The sequence below is a fragment of the Typopeltis vanoorti genome, chromosome 1 (assembly GCF_054136105.1).
Source record: "Typopeltis vanoorti isolate ZY-2024b chromosome 1, IOZ_Tvanoo_1.0, whole genome shotgun sequence".
Lineage (NCBI taxonomy): Eukaryota > Metazoa > Arthropoda > Arachnida > Uropygi > Thelyphonidae > Typopeltis > Typopeltis vanoorti.
Window position 1 is genome coordinate 111,256,534 of NC_143549.1, and position 21,322 is coordinate 111,277,855.

At 35.4% G+C, this 21,322-nt stretch overlaps 1 protein-coding gene across 1 annotated transcript in view; it reads left to right on the top strand.

The window, feature by feature from the left end:
• Window positions 1–21,322, top strand: part of unc79 (UNC-79 domain-containing protein) — a 1,277,183-nt gene that overhangs the window by 485,217 nt on the left and 770,644 nt on the right. The window contains exon 24 of the mRNA XM_090395893.1: window positions 19,171–19,337. Within this exon, the coding sequence (XP_090252019.1) occupies window positions 19,171–19,337 (167 nt within the window). The remainder of the gene's footprint in view (window positions 1–19,170; window positions 19,338–21,322) is intronic.

Consider the following 21,322-nt stretch of genomic DNA (forward strand, 5'->3'; position numbering starts at 1 on the left):
TATTACTTCCGAGCACTCATCATGGGGAGGTCAAACACTCACAGTCTACAATAACTATCATACCTTGTCTTGAACAAATTCAGTGTTGGAGCAGTCACTACCTACTCTGGCAATGTGTTCCATTCATTCCCCACCCACTAAGCAAAAAATCTCTTTTTCGCCTCTTTACTTACAGGACCTTTGTACAGTTTCCATGGATAACACCCTATTCTTGCATCATCCATTATCTCCTATACAATAATTCTCTTGTATCTGTTTGGTAGGCTCATCTCATCAGCTTATGTCTTAATTATCTAATCAAACCACTCCTCCTATCTACAAGCTACGAAGATTACATTCCCTCATTCTTTCCTTATACCCAATATTCCACAGTCCTGAGACAGTCTGTTATTTGCCTCTGTACTTACTCCCCCCCCCTCTAATGTTTCTCTATCACCAGAATAACCAAATGACAAGATTTGTTCACAGAAATCCAGTTGAGGCCTAATTAGCAACCTATAGAGTGGAACTATCACCTCCTTATCCATTATATGTTAACAATCTTTGTATTATAGCAGCAATTTTTTGGGTAATTCTTACAACTTTCACATTGTGTCCTCTGAACTAACTACTGTTCCTTATCCACCTAGATGTTCAGATGCTTACCTTCCTCCCCCTTCCTAAAGCAAAGTTCCTCCAATGTGGTAAATTTCATTTCTTCTTGTCTGGCCAAAGTTTGTAATCCATTCTTCAGCACAAAGCACCAGCCTATTCAAATACTGTTGTAGCAACATCTCATCTCATCACATCACATCACATCAGAACTCCCTGACATTGTTCTTACTAATTTAGCATCATTAGCAAACAACTATATAGTTGTTTGCTAATGACGCTAAGGATGAATATCTCCTTTCACACTGTGAACTGTATCATTGATATCTAAGTTAATAAGTTAAACAATACTGGTTCCAAAAACAACAGAACCATCTGGTATCGCACCTCATTTGTCACCTTCCTCTTTTTTTTTTAAGCTACTAAATGACTATCCATCTTCATTCTGCCCAACTTCAACAGTAGTTTATCATGTGGTGCTCAATCAAATTCTTTTGCAAAATCTAAATAAATCACTGTATAAGCATCTCCCCATCCAATAAGCTGGTCACCCTATTATAAAATGTAACTAAGTTACTAAAGAGCAACTAAAGTTACTCTCTTTTGAAAGATTTTCATTTCATCTATTTAGGTTTGTATTGCCTCTAACCAAGCCTCTCTTACACCTTCACCACTACACTTGATATATACACTAGCCTATAGTTAACATTACTGACTTGGATTCTCCCATATTCAATGGCACTTTTTCTTTCTTTCTCTTTTGGACTGTTTCTGTAGCTGCCCGATTTCTGTCAAGGACACTGCCAGCTCTTTTAGCATTAACTTAATATACGTGGTGATATCCCATTAATTCCTGCAATCTTATTAACATCAAGATTACTTAGTATCCTAAACGCTCCATTCTTGAACTAACAAAATATTCATTAAACATTTTAGCTTTACTTTTGCTTTACTGCTTCAGCCAATCTCTTTTCATAAGTCAATTTTATTTTTCCTTACTACACTTATCACCTTCCTAGCTTGCGCTTTAAATCTCCTCATGCTAGTGATGGGCACCATGATCTTCATATCTCCTCCATAACATCCTACTTCATCTATCCTCCAAAACTTAGGAATATACTTTAACATTGCCATAAGTAATTGTTTCTGACAAAATCCCATGCACTACTGATTTCTCTCCCTTTCAACTCATCAAGTCACTACACATCACCAATCTGTTCCATTAATTTATCATAGTCCCCTGTTTTGTAGTTCTGCACATCTTATTCCATGAAGTTCATGCCTGGCTAGCCACTCCCTAAATCAATACCACATGATCACTCTCCCCAATGGTATTATCATGGTGACATCTTCTATCGTCACTGTATGAGATGATGAAATTAAATTTAGCACTCGAGTCCCATATTGTTGCTTCAACTACATGGCACATAAGATAATTGTCCCTGAAATTCAATCTCTTTACTCATGCATGATATTTCCTGCTTCCAGTCAATACTTCCATAGTTGAAGTCACCCACTATTATCATCCTCCTGTTGCTTGCCACTCTCATCTGTCTGAACACTTCGGAATCATTTCCCTCTGCATTCCTTGGCCTGTAGCAACATCCCACTAAATATCTAAAATTTGTGCTAACTCTTAACCTCACACCAAATGGCCTCAAAGCCATTATCATTATTGCTTTCTTCAAGTTCCACATTGAAAGGATGTAACTCTTCTGAAATCATTAGTAATACTTCTCCTCTTTTATTTTTTCTGTCTTTTTGAAAATGCTATAACCATCACATTCTGTTCCCATGAGCATGTCATCCTCTGTTAACTATGTCTCACTTACACAAATGATTTGTGGGCTGACTAACTGTATCAAGGCCACAAGCTCTGCACCTTTATTCCTAGTACTCCTTGCATTGGTGTATAAGCACAGTAGTTTATCCTAGTTCCTCCTTCTTTCCCACAATTCCTTATCTCATCATTCAAGTAATTTGACTTGGTTGGTTTCATTGAGGTCATCCCAGCATATTTATCTTGTCCTAACTTTGTCCCTTATCTTACACCAACTTTGGTATTTTACGCTGACTTACTGTCCCACCATCTAGTTTTCGTTTCCCTGACTAGCTACTACATGTTCTCCTTCTCTCTCTCATCAACAATCAATCCATCTTTACACTACCACTTTATACTACAGATGGCTCTGCACTCAAATGCAGGGACATCTGTTGCTGGTGTTGATAGTGAACTTGAATTAATTGATAATGTCAACAGAGAAATCTACCTGTAAAAGCTGTAGAGTTTCTTGAAGTGGTATTTGTAAATAAACAATGAAAAGGAAACATCATTTCAGACTCTTAAAGGTGAAGATCTTTAATTTTTTTTCTTTGAAGTGAAACTATTTTTTTATAAAAGAGATCATTTTTCCCAACTCAGGTCAAAGATACTGTGATAAGTAGTCCTATATCACCTGCTTTGGCTGATTATTTTTATGGAGCATTTGGAGGATCAGATTTCTAACACCATTTCTCCTTGAATTTGCATTTGGTTACATGTGGATGACATCTTTACAATTTGGTCACACTCTGAAGCAGAATTACTTCAGTTTCTGGATAAAATTATCTCCTTATATACTTGCATCAAGTTCATTATTGAATGTGAATCTAACAACAATCTTCCCTTTTTGGATACTTTAATGCATCTTACCTCTGCTGGTAATATTAAATTTTCTTTTTACAGGAAGCCATCATTTACAGGCTGATATATCATCACATCATCACCCTTCAAAAAAAAAAAAAAAAAGATAATATCAAAAGCCTTGTATACTGAACGCACACACTTTGTTCTTTGTTGTCTGTTACGGCAAGACCATGATACCGAAAATATTTGATAATTATCATCCCTCTTCCAGATTGCAATCTGATGTTAATAGGATCAGCATACCCTAGCTTAAAGGAACATCTGAACAAATAGCAAGGACCCTTCAGAGATATAATTTATACACCACTTTCAAACCATCCCAAAAGTTTTAATCTTTCTTATCACCCATCAATGATACATTATCACCTTTATCATTGCCTGTTGTTTATCAAATACTCTGTTCTTGTCTTCCCTGATACTTTCGATAGACTGGCCATTCTGCTACTATTTGAATCGAAGACATTAAGATTATATAAGATTTTTGGAATTTGAAGGTGTATTGCCTTGCTTCTCATGCCATCAACACTAGGCACAAGAGTTCACTGAAACTGTAAAAAAAAAATGCCACACTACAGTAGGTTCAAATTTGATTGCATTTTTGAATCATGTGAAGTCCTACACCACCACCATCCTAATCTTAATCAGACTGTATGCCTATTTCTAAGTTTTGGGAAGTGATTGCTATTAATTGTTTATAATTTTTTTATATTTTTATTTATTAATTATTTTTTAATTAATTAATTAAATATACATCTATCCTCATATCTTTGAACTCTATTAGCATTTCCTCCTACTGGATAGTTGCAGCTGAGACACATGATATTATACGCATGCTCTATAACTTGTTCTTGTATACAGAATTTAAATGCTGTTACCATTTTTTTCTGTCTTCTCCCTGAGAGAAGCTCATGACATATTGAGTGAAATATGTAGGAATAATAAATTATTTTAGTTTTTTCTTACATGTGTCAAGCCATTATTAAAAAAATATGGTATTGCCCTTCTCCTTGATCATATTTCCATCCATTCATACATTCCTGAATTTTGTTATTAACCTACTTCTTCACTACCTTAACTGCTACTGCTGAGATGTTGATTGGCCTGTAATTTGCTACCTCTGTCTTAGAGCTTCCTTCATGAAGTATTTTACTCTTTTTCCAATCCCTTGAGACCTTACTAGTGCTGAGACTTAAACATCCTGATTCGACACACTGTGAGTTCTGTTATATATTCTCCTGTAAATACACAAACCAATATCCCATGCCTATATTTGCATTAAGACTCAATATTTTTTTTTTTTTAGTCACACCTAGGAATGCATGAAACCTATAGTCCACAAGAGTCCATTAGTACTGTGTGTGGACTAAGGTGTTTTTTATTTTATTATTATTATCCTAAAACCCCATTCAGTCAAAGACTCATCTAGGAGGTCCCTTTGTCATACACACAGCTCATCATACCTTGCTTTAAACACATTCAAATTCTCTGCAGACACTACTCTCAGGAAGGGCATTCCAGTCATTCACAACTCTGCATGCAAGAAGCTGCTTCTCACTCCTTTGCTCACATCTGCTTTATACAGCTTCTAAGGATTACCTCTTGGTTAATCCTATGGCAACCCCTTAACAACTTGTGTGTCTCTATCATATCACCCCTCTTTCTCCTATCCACTAGCCTCTGTAAATTGCATCTTCTCAACCTTTCCTCATATTCAGCAATCCAGAGATCAGAAACAACCTTAGTCAATTGCCTTTGGACCCTTTCCAACATCTTTTTGTCCTTTTGAAAACCAGATTCAAATCTGTGCACAGATTTGTGACCAAACCTTTTCACAGTAATCCATATGTGGCCAAATCAAGGCCTTATACAATGGAATCAGAATCTCCTTACTTCAACAAGTCAGTGTCCCCTTCATCATTCCGAGAATTCGTTGTGTTGTTTACACAATTTTGGTCATGTACCCTCTAAATTTTAGGTCTTTATCCACCATCACCCCAAGATCTCTTATTTCCTCTACCTCCAACAATATATTCTCATCAAGCATAAATTCTACATCCCATCTTTGTTTCTAGATTTTAAAACCTCACATTTTGCAACATTGAAACTGGTATCCCCACTCCCATGCCTATTCACTGAATCTATTCAAGGCCAAAACATCTACTATACTCTTCATAGTTCATCCCAGCTTTGCATCATCTGCAAACAACAGAATATTCTCAACCAAATCTTGCCCAATATCATTATCATACATGTTAAACTGCAATGGCCCTAAAATAGACCCCTAAGGCACCACTAGTGACGTTCCTCTTCTGGGATATTGCTCTCCCCCAATACACAACTTGCTGATACCTCTCAGATAGCCAAATCTCCAATCCCATGCACTAATCTAATATCCAGCCCCATCACTCTAGTTTTGACTATCAACTTATTATGCAGTAATCTTTCAAATGCCTTTGCAAATTCTAAGTATACTAATGTGTTGTATCCATCTCCTTTGTCCAGTGAAGTTGTCACCAAATGTTAAAGTATTGGAAAAGTTGATTAAAGGTAGAATGCTGGACTGGGTGGATAATACTCTATGGTAGACAGCATGGCTTTGTAGGTAGATCTTGTCTTAGTAATTTATTTATATTTGATTATAGTGACACCTAAGCTAGATTGGGCAAATGGCTATACCATGATATTGTTGAATATTGCAAATGCATCTGACAGGATTTTGCTCCAAAAATCGATATGTAAGAGGAAGATAATGGAACTACTTATGTTAATTTAAATGTTTTTAATTTGTAAAATTTTCAGTTAAGTTTCATAGCTATTGTTAATACAATTATAGGAAAACACAAAAAAGAGAACAATAATTCAGTTGAACGTATGTGCTATTGGCTGCAGGAGAATAGTTCCATCTGCATTAATGGATATACAAAATAAATGATAATAAAATAATTGAGTGAATAAATTATTTTTAAATATAAACAATAAATTAATTACAAATTAAGGAACACATGAACGGTGAGTATTTAGCCAGTATAACTGGTGGATAGGGAGATGAAGTTTAGGGGGCACATTGCAAAAGTAGCTAAATCAGCTCATCAACTCACTTGGTTGTTGAAAAATACCTTGACGAGCAGAGACAAACAAGTTATTGTACCTCTGTACTGAGCCCTGATAAGACCTCATCTCGACTACTGTGCCCAGATTTGGTCACCTCGGTTCCTTCTTGATGGGGAGGAGGTGGAGAGGATCCAGAGGCGAGTGACTAAGATGATAGCAGGGTTTATGGAATGAACCATATGAGAACAGGTTGAAGATTTGTGGGTTGCAGAAACTAGTTGATAGGTGGAAAAGGGGAGATATGATTGAGACATTCAAATTGCTAAAAGGATTCTATAGGATTAATTCAGAGGATATTTTTGAGATCAGGACTGGTGGTGGGAGAACTAGGGGACACCTATGGAAGCTGGGCAGGAGTGTGGTTAGCAGGGGTGTTAGAGCTGGGTTCTTTACTTTTAGAGTGGTAAATGAGTGAAATAAGCTGCCAGAGTCTGTTGTGGGTGCTATGACAGTGAGTGAGTTCAAGGCAAGGTATGATAGATACTGTGAGAATGTCGAATAGTTGTGTGGACATGATGTTTAGGGCCTCCCTCGATGAGTCTAAGGACTCCCTGGAGTAGCCCGAAATAATAATAATAATAATAACTTTCCAAAATTTAGAAAGGTTTAAGGCAATCATTTTTGTTCAGGTTTGGGTTGTGAATGTGTGCTTCACAGCTTTCTTTGTGAACTCTTTCCAGAAGGGGGAAAAAACTCTGGTGTACACTTTGGTTTTGTTTCACTGAATCCCATGTTTAGTAGATAATAGCTAGCTTGCTAAGCTGGATTTGTTAGGTTCTTTAAGTGAAATGGATTCCTGACATTCATCAAATTCAAGACGAATTTGTGCAGAATGACCAATCTGTCCATAATAATATAAGTTGCAAGAGTAGCGGATTCTGTAAATTACAGGATAAGAAAGAGGAGGATTAGTTGAATCTCTGTCAGTACTTCTGTATGTATAATAGAATGATCTCGAAGTAGAAGATTAAATTTTCTAAAATAATTGTTTTTATCCTGAACTACAACTGCAAAGCCTTTGTTTCTTTTTTAGAGTTTTTTTTCAGGTGATATTGATTTAAATATCATTCACTTCAAGCACATTTCATTTACAAATGTGTAAGTTTTTCATTGCTAATTAACCAGATCCTAGAAGGAAAGAAAGAAGCTTTTTTTTTATCAGTTATAATATTGATTTTATTATGAATGAATTATATAATATATTATCTGTTGAAGAATTTGATACTGTTTTCAAGATATCTTTGGACTCAGCTAATAAAGTTTTTCTGTCAGTTAAATGGCATTATATTTGAAGCTTCAAAGTCTGCTGAATAAGAAAAAAACACATGTATTAATAACCAGTTTGACTCATCAAAAGCTGTCATTAGATAGAGGATGGCCTGAAATGTTGATGAAATATCAGTATTATACAGAAGATTAGTCTATGCAGTAGCTCTAAACACCATTCCAATTATTGACTTCATGTATAATATAGATAAAGGCCTTGGTAACCGATCATATAATTTAGTGATTAAAATCAGATTTCAAGCAGTATATATATAATTTAAATCAGTATCTCCTGAAAAAAAATCTCTCAAAAAGAATCTCAAGCTTTAGTTTCTCTAAAATATAATAAGAACATAGTTATTAATAAGGCCAACAAAGGTTGTGCAGTTAAAGTTCATGATAAGAACAATTATTTTAGAAAACTTAATCTTCTACTTTGAGATCATGCTACATATAGAAGCATGGATAGATACCCAACTCAATCACAAACCAATAAATTTAACAGCATCTTGGAAGAGGTTCATTCTTTGGATGAAGAAACAGTAAAAAGGCTGAAGTTCATCATGCTTTTGCTCCAAGACTGTATGACTTGATAAATTGCATAAAAAAAATCTGTCATTAAGAACTATTATAAACTCAAACCAACCTAAAGACGAATGCCAATTTGACTGTCACCTGGTCAGACAAGGGTCAAACATGGAATATAAGAATCCTTTACCAGGAAGGAGTAATGGAAATATTACTGCATGAATTAGACAACTACAGATGGAAAGTGATTGGATTCTACAAACCAGATGGACTGGAAAAGGAGAATTTCACCATGGACAGTACAAAATTTTAACTTCAGGCAGAACTCCTCAATGTCTTCTTCGGATGATGTTGAAGTTGGTGAGTATACTTGAATAATAATAATAATAATAATTATTATTCAGGCCTCCATGGAGTCAGAAGACTCATCGAGGGAGGTCCTTCCTAGGAAACACAAAGTCTATCATACCACTCCTTAAATGCATTGACCATTCTCGCTCTCACCACTCAATCAGGCAATGTATTCCACGGTTCAACCATCCTCCATGCAAAGAAACCACTCCTCACCCTCTTTCTCACAGTTTCCTTTCATAACTTAAAGGGATGGCCCCTTGTCATGACTCCTTCCCTCTGTTCAACCAAGCGTAAGAACTCCCCAGTGTCAACCCTGTAACCACCGCTCAACAGTTAAAAAGTCTCAATCATATCACCTCTCATTCTTCTATCTACCAAACTCTGCAGCCCACACTCCCTCAGCTGATCCTCGTAACTAACATTGTACAGTCCTGACACTATCTTTGTTATCCGCCTTTGTACCTTTTCCACTGTTAATTTATCCCCTTCAAATCCTGGGGACCAGATCTGAGAACAATAGTCTAAGAGTGGTTTGATGAGAGTCTTATACAACGGAATGATAACCCTTTTATCTCTGCAGGTCAGTGTCCTTTTCATTATTGCAGCAATCCTCTGTGTTACCTTCACTATCTTTGCAATATGTCCCCTAAATTTCAGGTTTCTATCAATAATCAACTCCAGATCTCTTGTCTCCCCTACTTCCTCCAGTTTAACTCCTCCCATAGAATATGCAGAGTCCCATTGATGTGTCCCAAACCTCAAGACCTTACATTTTGCTGCATTAAACTGATACCCCCAATTCATTTGCACATCTATCTAGCTTATTCAAATCCTCTTGCAGGGCTACTACATCTGCACTATTACTAATAACCCTTCCCAGCTTCGCATCATCTGCAAACAACTGAATATCCCCTTGCAATCCACAGACAATATCATTGATATAAAGGTTAAACAATATAGGTCCCAGTACCGAGTCCTGTGGAACCCCACTTGTAACCGTCTGCCTCTTTAATATTGCTCCACCATACACAACTCTCTGATACCTATTGGATCCATTTCAACTGGATTCAGCCAATCCTGAATCCAGTTGAAAAATCTGGCATCCAGACCCAAGTGCTGCAACTTTAATATCAGCTTATCATGTGGTACCCTGTCAAATGCCTTTGCTAAGTCTAGGAAAATGGCAGTATATGCCTTTCCCTCATCTAATGCTCTTGTAACTTTGTTATAAAAGGCTAGCATATTGCTAAAACAAGAGGTCCCCTTCACAAATCCATGTTGACTGTCACAGATAACATTACCCTCATCTGTCCAATGCTGTATACGGTCCCTCACTACTTTCTCCAAGATCTTACTAACTACTGATGACACACAAACTAGTCAGTGATCCAACTGATGTTTTAAATCTTGCTTTAATTATCCTAGGTGAGATAGGATTGTAAGACAATAGAGAGTTTTGAGCCTTTGATTTTAATATAAATGCTACTCCCTCTTGGTGTTTGTTGTCCTCCCCTGCTTAATCTTTTTCTTAGCCTGACTTCTAGCGATAATTAAATAAAATAAAATAAAAATTGAAAAAAAAAGTTAATAAAATTAAATAAATAAATAATCAATGAAATAAAAATAATAAAAAATAAAACATAAAAATAATTAATAAATAAAATAAATAAAAAACTACAATAAACTCTGCTGAAGTCCTCATGTACAGTTCAGATTGTTATACTATGATTTTCTTCAGGACTTGTACAGTTCAATTTGTTATTGAATGTTAAGGGAAAAAAAAACACCACTTCACCAAGTCTTCTTGTAGTGGGATTTTTCTTCGGCTTGTTCTGGTTGCTATAAAGGTTGCGAATGGGTCCTCCACATTCTTGGAATGGCTAGGCCATCATTTTTGTTCAGATTTGGGTTATGTTTGAGCATTTCACATGCTTCTTTAAATTTCCTCCCGAACCAGGTTTGGGTGCGGTATAGGGACTTGGTATTTTTCCAATCAATTCTGTGGTATGTTTGGAGTGCTTGGTCAGAAAGGCCGGTTTTTCCAAAATAAATAGGGGAAACAAGGCAAACCATCCCAATTACGAAGGACGAACACAAACGACACATTAAATACCTCCATTTTGTAAAAACCTGCCTTTCTAACCATGTACTCCAAACATACCACAGAATTGATTGGAAAAATACCAACTCCCTACACTGCCCCAAAACCTGATGAGGAAATTGAAAGAAGCATGTGAAATGCTCAAACATAACCCAAATCTGAACGAAAATGATGGCCTAACCATTCCAAGAATGTGGAGGACCCATTTGCAACCTTTATAGCAACCAGAACAAGCCGAAGAAAAATCCCACTACAAGAAGACTTGGTGAAGTGGCGTTTTTTTTCCCCCTTAATATTCAATAGCACATTGAACTGTACAAGTCCTGAAGAAGAATGTTAGTACATGAGGACTTTAGCAGAGTTTATTGTAGTTTTTTATTTATTTTATTTATTAATTATTAATTTTTTTGTTTTATTTTTTATTTCATTGATTATTTATTTAATTTTTTGTTTTTAATTTTTTTTTCTTTTCAATTTTTCTTTTATTTAATTATTGCTAGAGGTCAGGCTAAGAAAAAGATTAAGTAACAGCGTAGATTTTATTTACCAGTATAGTGTGCAAGAGCATGTAGCTTGGTTCCCTACACACATGTATCTTTCTGATGATGACCTCAATACAGGGGTCGAAACCTTGTGTTATTTTATTAATAATTAGTAAAATAATCATTTCAACATGTGTGTTTTGTGTCCCTACATTCTTAAATATGAATAGACTAACAATAACCATCACTCTCTTTAAACAGCCTAAACCCCAAAGAAAATGGACATGGATATCACTAGACTGACAAACCAAGAATATGATCGACTATATTATTGTAAATCAAAGATGGAAATCAAGTATCATAAATTGCAGATCCTTTGCTGCAGACTGTGGATCAGAGACCATTAGCTAGTACTAGCAAACCTATGAATAAATTTAAAATTGAAAGGAGTTTTAGAGTCAAAAGGAGACTGAATGTAAATAAACTACAAGACAAAAATATTCTAAGAAAATATCAACTAGAACTAGGTAAAAACCTTAAGTAACTACCAAAACAGAATATAAGCATTGAAGAACATAGGTGCAAATTAAAGGAAATAATATTAAAATCAGCAGAAAATACAATAAGTTACACAGAAAGAGAAAGTAAAAAGGATTGGATCTCAAATGAAGTAAAAAGGTTAAATGACTAAAGGAAAAGCATGAAATTAGAACAGAACTATAACAGAAATGAATATAGTAGATTAACCAGAGAAATTAGAAAACTAGTTAATAGAGACAAGAATAACTGGTTAGAAGAAAAATGCAAAATGGCAGAGAAGCTATCAAAAGACAATAATCTCCATGGATTATATAAACAACTAGATCAAATTAGTAAGACACAGACAATAAAAATGATAATGATCAAAAACTAAGAGGGACAACTAATTGAAAGTAAAACAAAAAGAATGGCCAGATGGGGAGAATCCTTTAGAGATGTATAATAAAAACAGCTCTCGGGAAATTATTATTCTAGCCACTGAAATGGAAGTAAATATCTTTACCAAAGAAAGAATAGCACACAGCATAAATAAACATAAAACTAAGGGAGCATCTGGTATTGATCAGATACGTGCAGAATTCTTAAAAGCAGGAAAGGAACAACTTCTGGAACTTATAAACATTATTTGAAAGGATCTACAAAAATGAAGCAGTACCTACTGATTGGACCAAATCAATTATAACTCATACATACAAAAAAGGAGATAAAACAGAATGCAATAATTACAGAGGCATTAGCCTCCTCAGTATTCCAAGTAAGGTTTTTATGAAAGCACTCCAAAAAAAAAAAAAAGATTAAGTTATATACAAACTAGCCTTAGGAGAAAAACAAGGAGGTTTCAGACCAGGACGAAGCACAATTGATCAACTCTTCACCTTAAGACAGCTAATAGAAAAGACAGTAGAGTACAACCAAAGTTGCTACATAAATTTCATAGACTTTCATCAGGCATTTAATTCAATTTGTAGAATAGAACTATGGGAAATTATGAAAGAATTTGGAATTCCCAACAAAACTATAAGAATAATAAAGAATCTATATGAGAAATCTGAAAGTCCAGTATGAGTGGAGGACCCTTTAACCAACTGGTTCCACACAGAGAGTGGAGTAAAACAGAGATGCAATCTGTCACTGGATCTGTTCAAGCTTACTCTTGAAGAAGCAACCAGTAAGGCCTTAAATAAAGAAGACTCTGGAATCAAAATATATGGGAAAAATATAACAAACTTAAAATGTGTAGGTGACAGTGCATTACTTGCAAGCACGGAAGATCTTCAACAAATTTCTGATACAATAAAGGAAGAATGTATTAAATTTGGATTAAACCTAAATATAGACAAAACAAAAATTATGCAGATAGGAAAAAGAAACAGCAATCTGAAAATTGAAATTGATGGTAAGAATCTAGAGCACGTAGAAAATTTCGCCTACCTCCGAGGAGTAATTGAGTACAATGGTGAAATTACAAAAGATATAAACAGATGAATTAGCCAAGCATCCCAACATTTTGGACAACTAAATAAAATATGGAAGTCAAGAGACATCAAATAAGTAACAAAAGTAAGAATCTATGAGACAATGGTCCTCCCAATACTGTTCTATGGAAGTGAATGCTGGAATCTCAAAAAAGCTGAAGAGAAAAAAATTTAACTACTGAAATGGGTTGGCTAAGAAGAGTACTTGGAGTATCTCTGCTGGATAGATTAAGAAACAAAGACATAAAGAAACAACTAAAACAAGAAATAACAATAATAGACAGAATCCAAAAAAGAGAACTGTGATAGTTTGGCCATGTGACCAGAATGGGAACAGAGCCCTGTATACAACGATGGAAGGTAAAAGATCCAAAGGGTGGCCCAGAATTAGATTTATGGACAAAATAAAAGAGGACCTGAAAACCAAATCACAACACCAAACTGGACAGAACTGTTCGCACTCTCCAGGGACAGACAGAAGTGGAAAGAGTTCATTTGGCCTCATCATCTTCTGCATAGATGAGAGAAGAAGAAGAAGAAACTACATCAGGTGTCCAAGTGTCCAACTTATAAACTCTCAGAATACCTATCTAATCTGCCCTTTACAGGAAATTCTACTTCCTTTGTAAAAAATTTTAATAGATTTTAAGAATAAAATTTCAAGATTATCCTTACAAACCACAAATCTTCTAGTAAGTTTTGATGTGGTCTCGCTCTTTACAAATATCCATCTGAGAGATATGATTGAATTACTTCATAATGACTTTCCTCCTGATATTGTAAAATTATTTACTTTTGTTGATAATTCAGGATACTTTAGCTGCCAGAACAAACAGGTAGAGGGAACATCACAGCTATGGTATCTTCCCTTTTCCCCAACTCTAGCTAATTACTTTATGGAACATTTCAAACGACATTTTCTCACCTAAACCATAGATTTGGTACAGATATGTTGATGTTTTTGCTGGATAAAACTCCTCCTTGTCCAATCTTCATGAATTTCTTGAAAAAAAATAATTCAATAAACCCAAGAATCAAATTTATTTTCTACTTTCCTGGAAGTAGAAGATAACAATTATCATCCTTTTCTGGATGTTCTACATCAACCAAATGGTACAGTACAAATATACAGTTCTTAGTATATAGAAAACTGACTCATATTAGTGAATACATCGATTCTAACTTGCAACCTCATCACCCTTGTCAGAAATATGGTATAATCAAATCTTTAGTTGACAAAGCTCATAAAATATATATTCTACAGATTTTCTTCTAAACAAAAAAACTGTTTATTATCAGAATTACCTTTATCTCTAATGGTTATAATAAAAACTATCGATGTACTATCGAGATAGCAAGACTACTTCAACAGATTGACTTACAAGTCTCTTTCCATCCAGTTTGCCAATTTAATACTTTCCTTATCTCTCTCTCTTTCCTAAAGATAAATATCCTCTTTCTTATCCTGGAGTTTACATAATCCCCTGTTCTTGTGGCTTTTGTTATTATGGATAGACTGATCGTTCTGCACAAATTCATCTTGAAGAACATCAGATTATATTTCACTTAAAGAACCCAAAAAATTCGGTTTAGCAAGCCAGGCATTGTATCTATAAAACATGGGATTCAATGGAACAAAATCAAGAGCCCCCCCCCCCCCCCTCCTTCTGGAAAGAGTGTACAAAGAAAGCTGTGAAGCACACATTCACAACCCAAACCTGAATAAAAATTATTGCCTAAAACTTTCTCAGTTGTTTTGGAAAGTTATACTGACTAATGCTCACCATTCACATGTTCCTTAATTTGTAATTAATTTATTGTTTATATTTAAAAATAATTTATTCACTAAATCATTTTATTATAAGAGAATAGAAACAGTAGAAGAGTGGGAATGATAGAAGAGGAGAGAATAGAAACAGTCAGAGAGAGGGAATGAGAAGAATGCGAAGGAAAGCTGGAACCAGGGACAGAGTGATGCCAGGACAGCAGGTAAGTAGGGGAACACAGAGTGAAAGAGTTAGAGGAGAGAAAGTGAGGGATGCAGATGAGTAATCAAGGAACAGAGTGGTAAGAGCTGTGATGTAAGGAGACTCGGTGATCCGTGGTGTTCAAGATAGGATGAAAGAGGAGTGTTTGCCTGGAGGAACGATAGAAAGTGTGGCTATGGCAATTAAGTGGGGGTGAAAGGGGATGAGATGATTGCGATGGTGGGAACAAATGACTTGAGAGCAATGTAAATCGAGTGGTGAGAGATCTGAGATTCTTGCTTGAGGTTGTACAAAAGAAAATACAGAGAGGAAAGATTGTGTGTATGTTGCCCAGGTATGATAGTGACGAGCTGAGCAGAAGAGCAGTAATAATGAATAGCATAATAGCCAGAATGTGTCAGAAGAGAGGATTGGAATATGTGGATGCTTGGAAGGCATTTGAGGACAGAAAGGAATTGTGCAAGAGACTGCTTTCATTTGAATGAGGAAGGATGTAAGCATCTGGAGAGATTGCTATTTTCTGAACGAGTCAGTGTGTCAATGCAGGGAAACTAGAATTCCCAGGGCAGATGATAGCAGAGGGTGGCCTCTTGTAGGAAGGGGGATAACATCACGTAACACAGAGTCCAGTGGGGTCTGGAGGGGATAATAATAATTGCCATTGTTCTGGGCAAAGGTAGAAGCAGTGACATTTTTATGCTTTATACTAATCCCAGGAGTATCTGGAATCATCATCATCATTGTTTATTTATAATTTTACAATTATAATTAGGGAAACTAATCAAAACAAATGAGTAGTCTGTATACACTAAGATAGGACTTGGAGGTTCTTATGTTGTGAAAGAAAACCAGGCTTCTGGGTTTGACACTGGGGAGTTCTTTCACTTGGTGAAACAGCAGGAAGGAGCGATGATAAGTGGCCATCCCTGGAAGTTACAAAAGGAAGCTGTGAGCAAGAGGGTGAGGTGGTTTCTTTGCATGTAGGGTGGTTGAACCGTAGAATGCATTGCCTGATAGAGTGGTGAGAGCAAGAACAGTCATTGGGTTCAAGTAGTAGTTTGATAGACTTTGTATTTCCTAGGAAGGACCTCCCATGATGAGTCTCTTGACTCCATGGAGGCCTGAATAATAATAATAATAATATCTATTAATGTAGATGGAGCTATTCTCCAGCCAATAGTGCACATAATATCACATGCTCTCGATGAATTGTTGTTCTCTTTTTTTGTTTTTTTCCTATAATTGTATTGACAGTTGCTGTGTAACCTAGCCAAACATTTTATAAATAATGACATTTAAATTAATGTAAGTGGTTCAGTTATTAATATGTTAAGATGAATTCAGTTGTTTACTAATGATGCAAAACTGGGATGACAATTGTTAATAAAGTTGTTAATAAATAAATTGTCATTGTTCTGGGCAAAGGATAATTGTTATCAGTTTAATGTGGCAAAATGTTAGGTTATACACTTTGAAGTGAAAAGATTACATACTGCATATTACGTTAATGGTATTGGATTGCTAGAAATTGATGATGCTAGGGATTTGAGAGTAATGGTGGACAGAGTTGAAGTTCAGTTGGCATGTTGCAAAGTTGGCAAAATGGTTCAGAGGATTACTTGAAAAAAAAAAAAAAAAACTAGAGTAAAGATAGGACAGTTATTATATATCTTTATAAGGCTATGATTTGGTCACATCTTAACTACTCTCCACAGATTTCCTTGGGATATCAGGAGGTGCTACAAAGGATCCAGAGATGGTTGTCAAGTTGATGACAGGTATGTGATATGCTCCCTATGAGAATAGATTGAAAGTGTGTGTGGGGGGGGTGTGTGTGCAAAGTTTAATTGAAAGGTGCCCACCTCTTATAATAACTTATAAGTTATTAAAGAGGTGGGCATTTTCAATGCAGATTTTCAATAGAAAATTTCAATTGAAAAAGATATAAATTTTCGATACATGACAAGTAGGGAGAGAACTAGAAGTTACCTCTGGAAGTTGTGTAAGACTATGATGAGAATGGGGTGTAGTGACTAGATTTTTTTGCTTGGGAAATGAATGACTGGAATGGATTGATAGGGATGGTTTTGAGTTCTCTGATAGTTAATGAGTTTAATGCTTTCCTTCTTGCATAACCACCTGCCATATCTGTTCATTTCTTCCTTTTTTGATTTACATGCAATCATAATATCCTGTTCTGCTATGCTATCGGTTTAATCAAAACACATGTTTTACAAATTTTTTACTTCATAATTTCCTTTTTCCCACAAACAACTGATATCTCTACACAATTCTGTCTTGCACATACTACATCATAAATTGTTTTCAAGTCAGTGTTAAACAAAGGGTTTACTGCCTCCATTGTATGCATGCACTAATTAATTAATTTAGCAATAAAATGTAGAATTAAAATATAGCTACATTATTTAATTAAAACACACCCAGACTAAACTGTACCATAGTATATAAATCTAAAGTTGCAATTAATAAAAACACAAATTTATCTTTATCAGTATAACTAAAACACATTTTTACCACTAATGTTGTCAAGAGCCACCATATCGATGTTGATGCATTGTCATCATCATCATCATCAAATTCCTGCCATGTACCCTCAAGGGTGTACAGGATATGATAGTACTACATGAAAAAAATTACATCATTATTAATTTCCTATCTACAATTTTCCTCCAAATCAGTCTGTTACTTGTCAACACTCCAATATTATCAGCTCTTATATTTCTATCGTCTAAAGCACTTTGTACCGTATCAATCCACCTATATCTTGGTCTTCCTCTCGGTCGTTTTCCTGCCAACCTGGCAGAGAACACTTGTTTTGCTAATCTTTCCTTGCCCATTCTGTTTAAGTGACCATACCACCTGAGATTAGCTCTGCTAACGCATTCCTGGATGCTGACAATGTCAAGTTCTTTCCTAATATCCTCGTTTTAAATATGATACTGCCATTGATGCCACCTGTTCACGCCTATAATCTTTCTCAGGACTCTCATATCTGAAGTCTCTAGTCTTTGGTCAAGTGTTTTACTTCTGACCCAGCTCTCAGATCCATAAGTTAAAACTGGTTTGAACACTGTCTTGTATACAGCTAATTTAGTGTTGCGACTAATTTCTCTTTTATTCCATATGAATTTATTCAATTGACTTCCCACCATACCAGCTTTGCTGATTCTGTTGTCTATTTCTATATTTAATTTACCATCTTCAGTAAAAATCGTGCCTAAGTAGCTGAAATGTTTTACTTGTTCCACAGGTTCTGCGTTCAAAACGCAGTTGACATTTTCAACGATTCTACCTATTTTCATTGTCTTTGTCTTTTTAATGCTGACCTTCATATCATATCTATTACAACAGTTATTCAATTTAGTCAGGGAATCTTGCTGACTTGTAGTGGATTTATTTAGAAGTATAACATCATCTGCATAAAGCAAAGAGCTGACATTAACATCTCCAATTTCGATATCATGTTTAATACCACTTTCCTTCATAATGCGATCCATATAGATAATGAATAACAGAGGGGATAATGTACATCCTTGTCTCACACCAGATTTAACATTAAACCATCTTCCTGTACTTCCTTCAATTCTAACTGCTGACTTACAACTCAAATAAAGACTAAGTATTGCTTGATATAATGTCCCATTGACACCATATAACTGCAGCGTATTGAATAGCTTCTCTCTTGGCACCTTGTCATATGCCTTTTCCAGATCGACACAACTTAAATACAGATCTTTGTTATATTCCCATGCTTTCTCGACTATTTGTCGTAAAGTGAAGATCTGATCCTGACAGCCTCTATTTGGCCTGAATCCAGCTTGTTCTTCACCAAGCTTTTCTTCCACAATTCTTCTCAACCGTTTCTCAAGTATACTTGCATAGTCATTTTTACCACTAATGTTGTCAAGAGCCACCACCATATCGGTGTTGATGCATTGTGTACATTTTAATGTTTGTAAGATAGGAAAACTATAAAAAAAAAACCATCATTGAAGGTTTTAAATAATGTTTTTATCTCTGTTTTTAGCTGTAGCAAAATGCACAGTAGCTGCACCTGTTTTAGTAGATGAAAATGACCAGGCTGTTCTTCAATCTCAAGAAGACTCCATTTTTTGGCAAACAAGTCAAGGAAAATTCAAATTTACAATAGAAGAATTACCCATACATTTACAATTTGTTTATGTTCTTCTAAAAGTACGTAGTTATTTATCATATATAATAATCTTTTAATAGTGTTCAAGCATGAGAATGAATTATAGTTCATAAGACATATCATGGATATAAATTATTTATGCAATGATATTTAAAAATTATTGCAATTATTTTTGTCTCAGAAAAGTTTGGGCTTTATACTTCAGAAATTTCTATTTGGAAGATCCTCATAAGATCTGCCGTACTTAATGATCTTTCGTTGCTAATTACAGAACGTTCCTGCATAACAACAGTTGATATTGTTACGTCGTTGGTTTTCTATAAATTTGTTACTATTATCTTTCCTGTGCCAAGTAAGAATAAATCTCTAAACAATCTCTCTGGGACCCGTTTCCCTTTTCAAGCTCTGATGATATTTTTTTGTCTTAGCTGCACCAGTCAGAGGCTTTAGGACAGAAAATTCTTGCTCAAAGAAACCTTCCTGGAGGTCAAGTGTTACCTAACCTTATTAAAAGAATTAAGTAGCTTAAAGTAATCTTAGCATACAGTCATGGCCTAAATGCTCTTAGCTTCCTTTATATTCCCCTTATGCATAGATCCATGGTTTTATGAGTGGTAAAATCAGTCTCATGCTCAAATAAAACTCAGGCTTACATAGAAAAACATGTTTATTAAGTGGTCAAAGAGATTACAATTAAGTTAACATGTCAAAAGCTAATCACATTTTTATCATTACTAAATCACTAGTTGGTTGAACAAATAAGGAATGTTCAAGCCATGGGTAAATTAAATCCACACATAGCAAAAAACATAAGTCAACTTCTAAACTAAATTTTCTGTCATTTTACTCCTTTAATTAGATTAGGAACTGCATAATCGTAAGTTCTCAGACTACCAGTCTGATACAGTCAATAAATCGTTGCACATGGTCACTATAAAGTTCTCTTTCCTCCTAGTCAAAATTCTTGTTTCTTCTTTCATCTAAAACTAATTATTACATAGGTAAAAGAAAAGGTTTTAGTACTTTACCACCTTTACATGATGATATCGTGATTCTTTCATCCGTCCTTTGTTTGGGGATATCTTTCTGCTACGGTAAGTTGCCTCCACGTGGAAGTCACGTGCTAGTCACAAATTGGGCATTTTTCTTTGCTGGACGCATGCTCATCTCATGGTTTGCTGTTGTTAGCTCGCCTGCCATCAAAGGGAATCCTTTGCTATCTCACATTGGTAAAACCTTTACTGATGGCCCGAATTGGAAAACTGCCGTCATCTCGCTTATTGCCTTGTCCGACTCGCGTCAGTCAGCAACGGGGAAAGGTTGCAGCTCGTCGTTGTCAAGCTTCCTTCCGATCATCGGCATCGTTGGTCCGCACGAGAAAACAGGAACAGGCAACAATAAGAAGGCAAAAAAAAAAAAACGAGAGAGAGAGAGAGAGAGCTTCAAACACACCTGAACTTGCTTTTAATCCTCCTTCATAGTACCCTCTTTCTGCTTTCGAATCTTATTCACAGTGCCTCCCTATTTGCTCTTACGAAGTGGCGTCACATTTCTGCTCCTCGATGAGCGCTCTTTTCATGGAACCTGAATTCGGTTTGCTTTCCACAAACGCCTCTGCCTCGGGGGTTTACATCATCGGCGGAGGTCAGCAAGCAACCTTTGGACTTTTGTTAGCACTTAGATACATGTTCTTGTATAGAACACAATTTAACATTAAAGCTTTAAACAATATATTTATGTTTAGACATGCAATTTTTTTCTAATTTTAATTTTCTAAAGAAAATGTGACATGATCTCTCATATAATATGCTTACTTTGCCAACAGTACAGGTATTTTGTTACTTAGTATTGTGTTTTAGTTAATTCTTGAATAAATGATTCTTTTCTTGAAAGAGTCCTCATTCAAAATCTAACAATATCATACACACTCCATGCGTTTGATGTACGTGTTCTGTATTTGTAAAAAAATACAATTGTATTCAGTTCATTCCTTCACAAATAATTTAAGTTGTTTTGTATCTCTTTT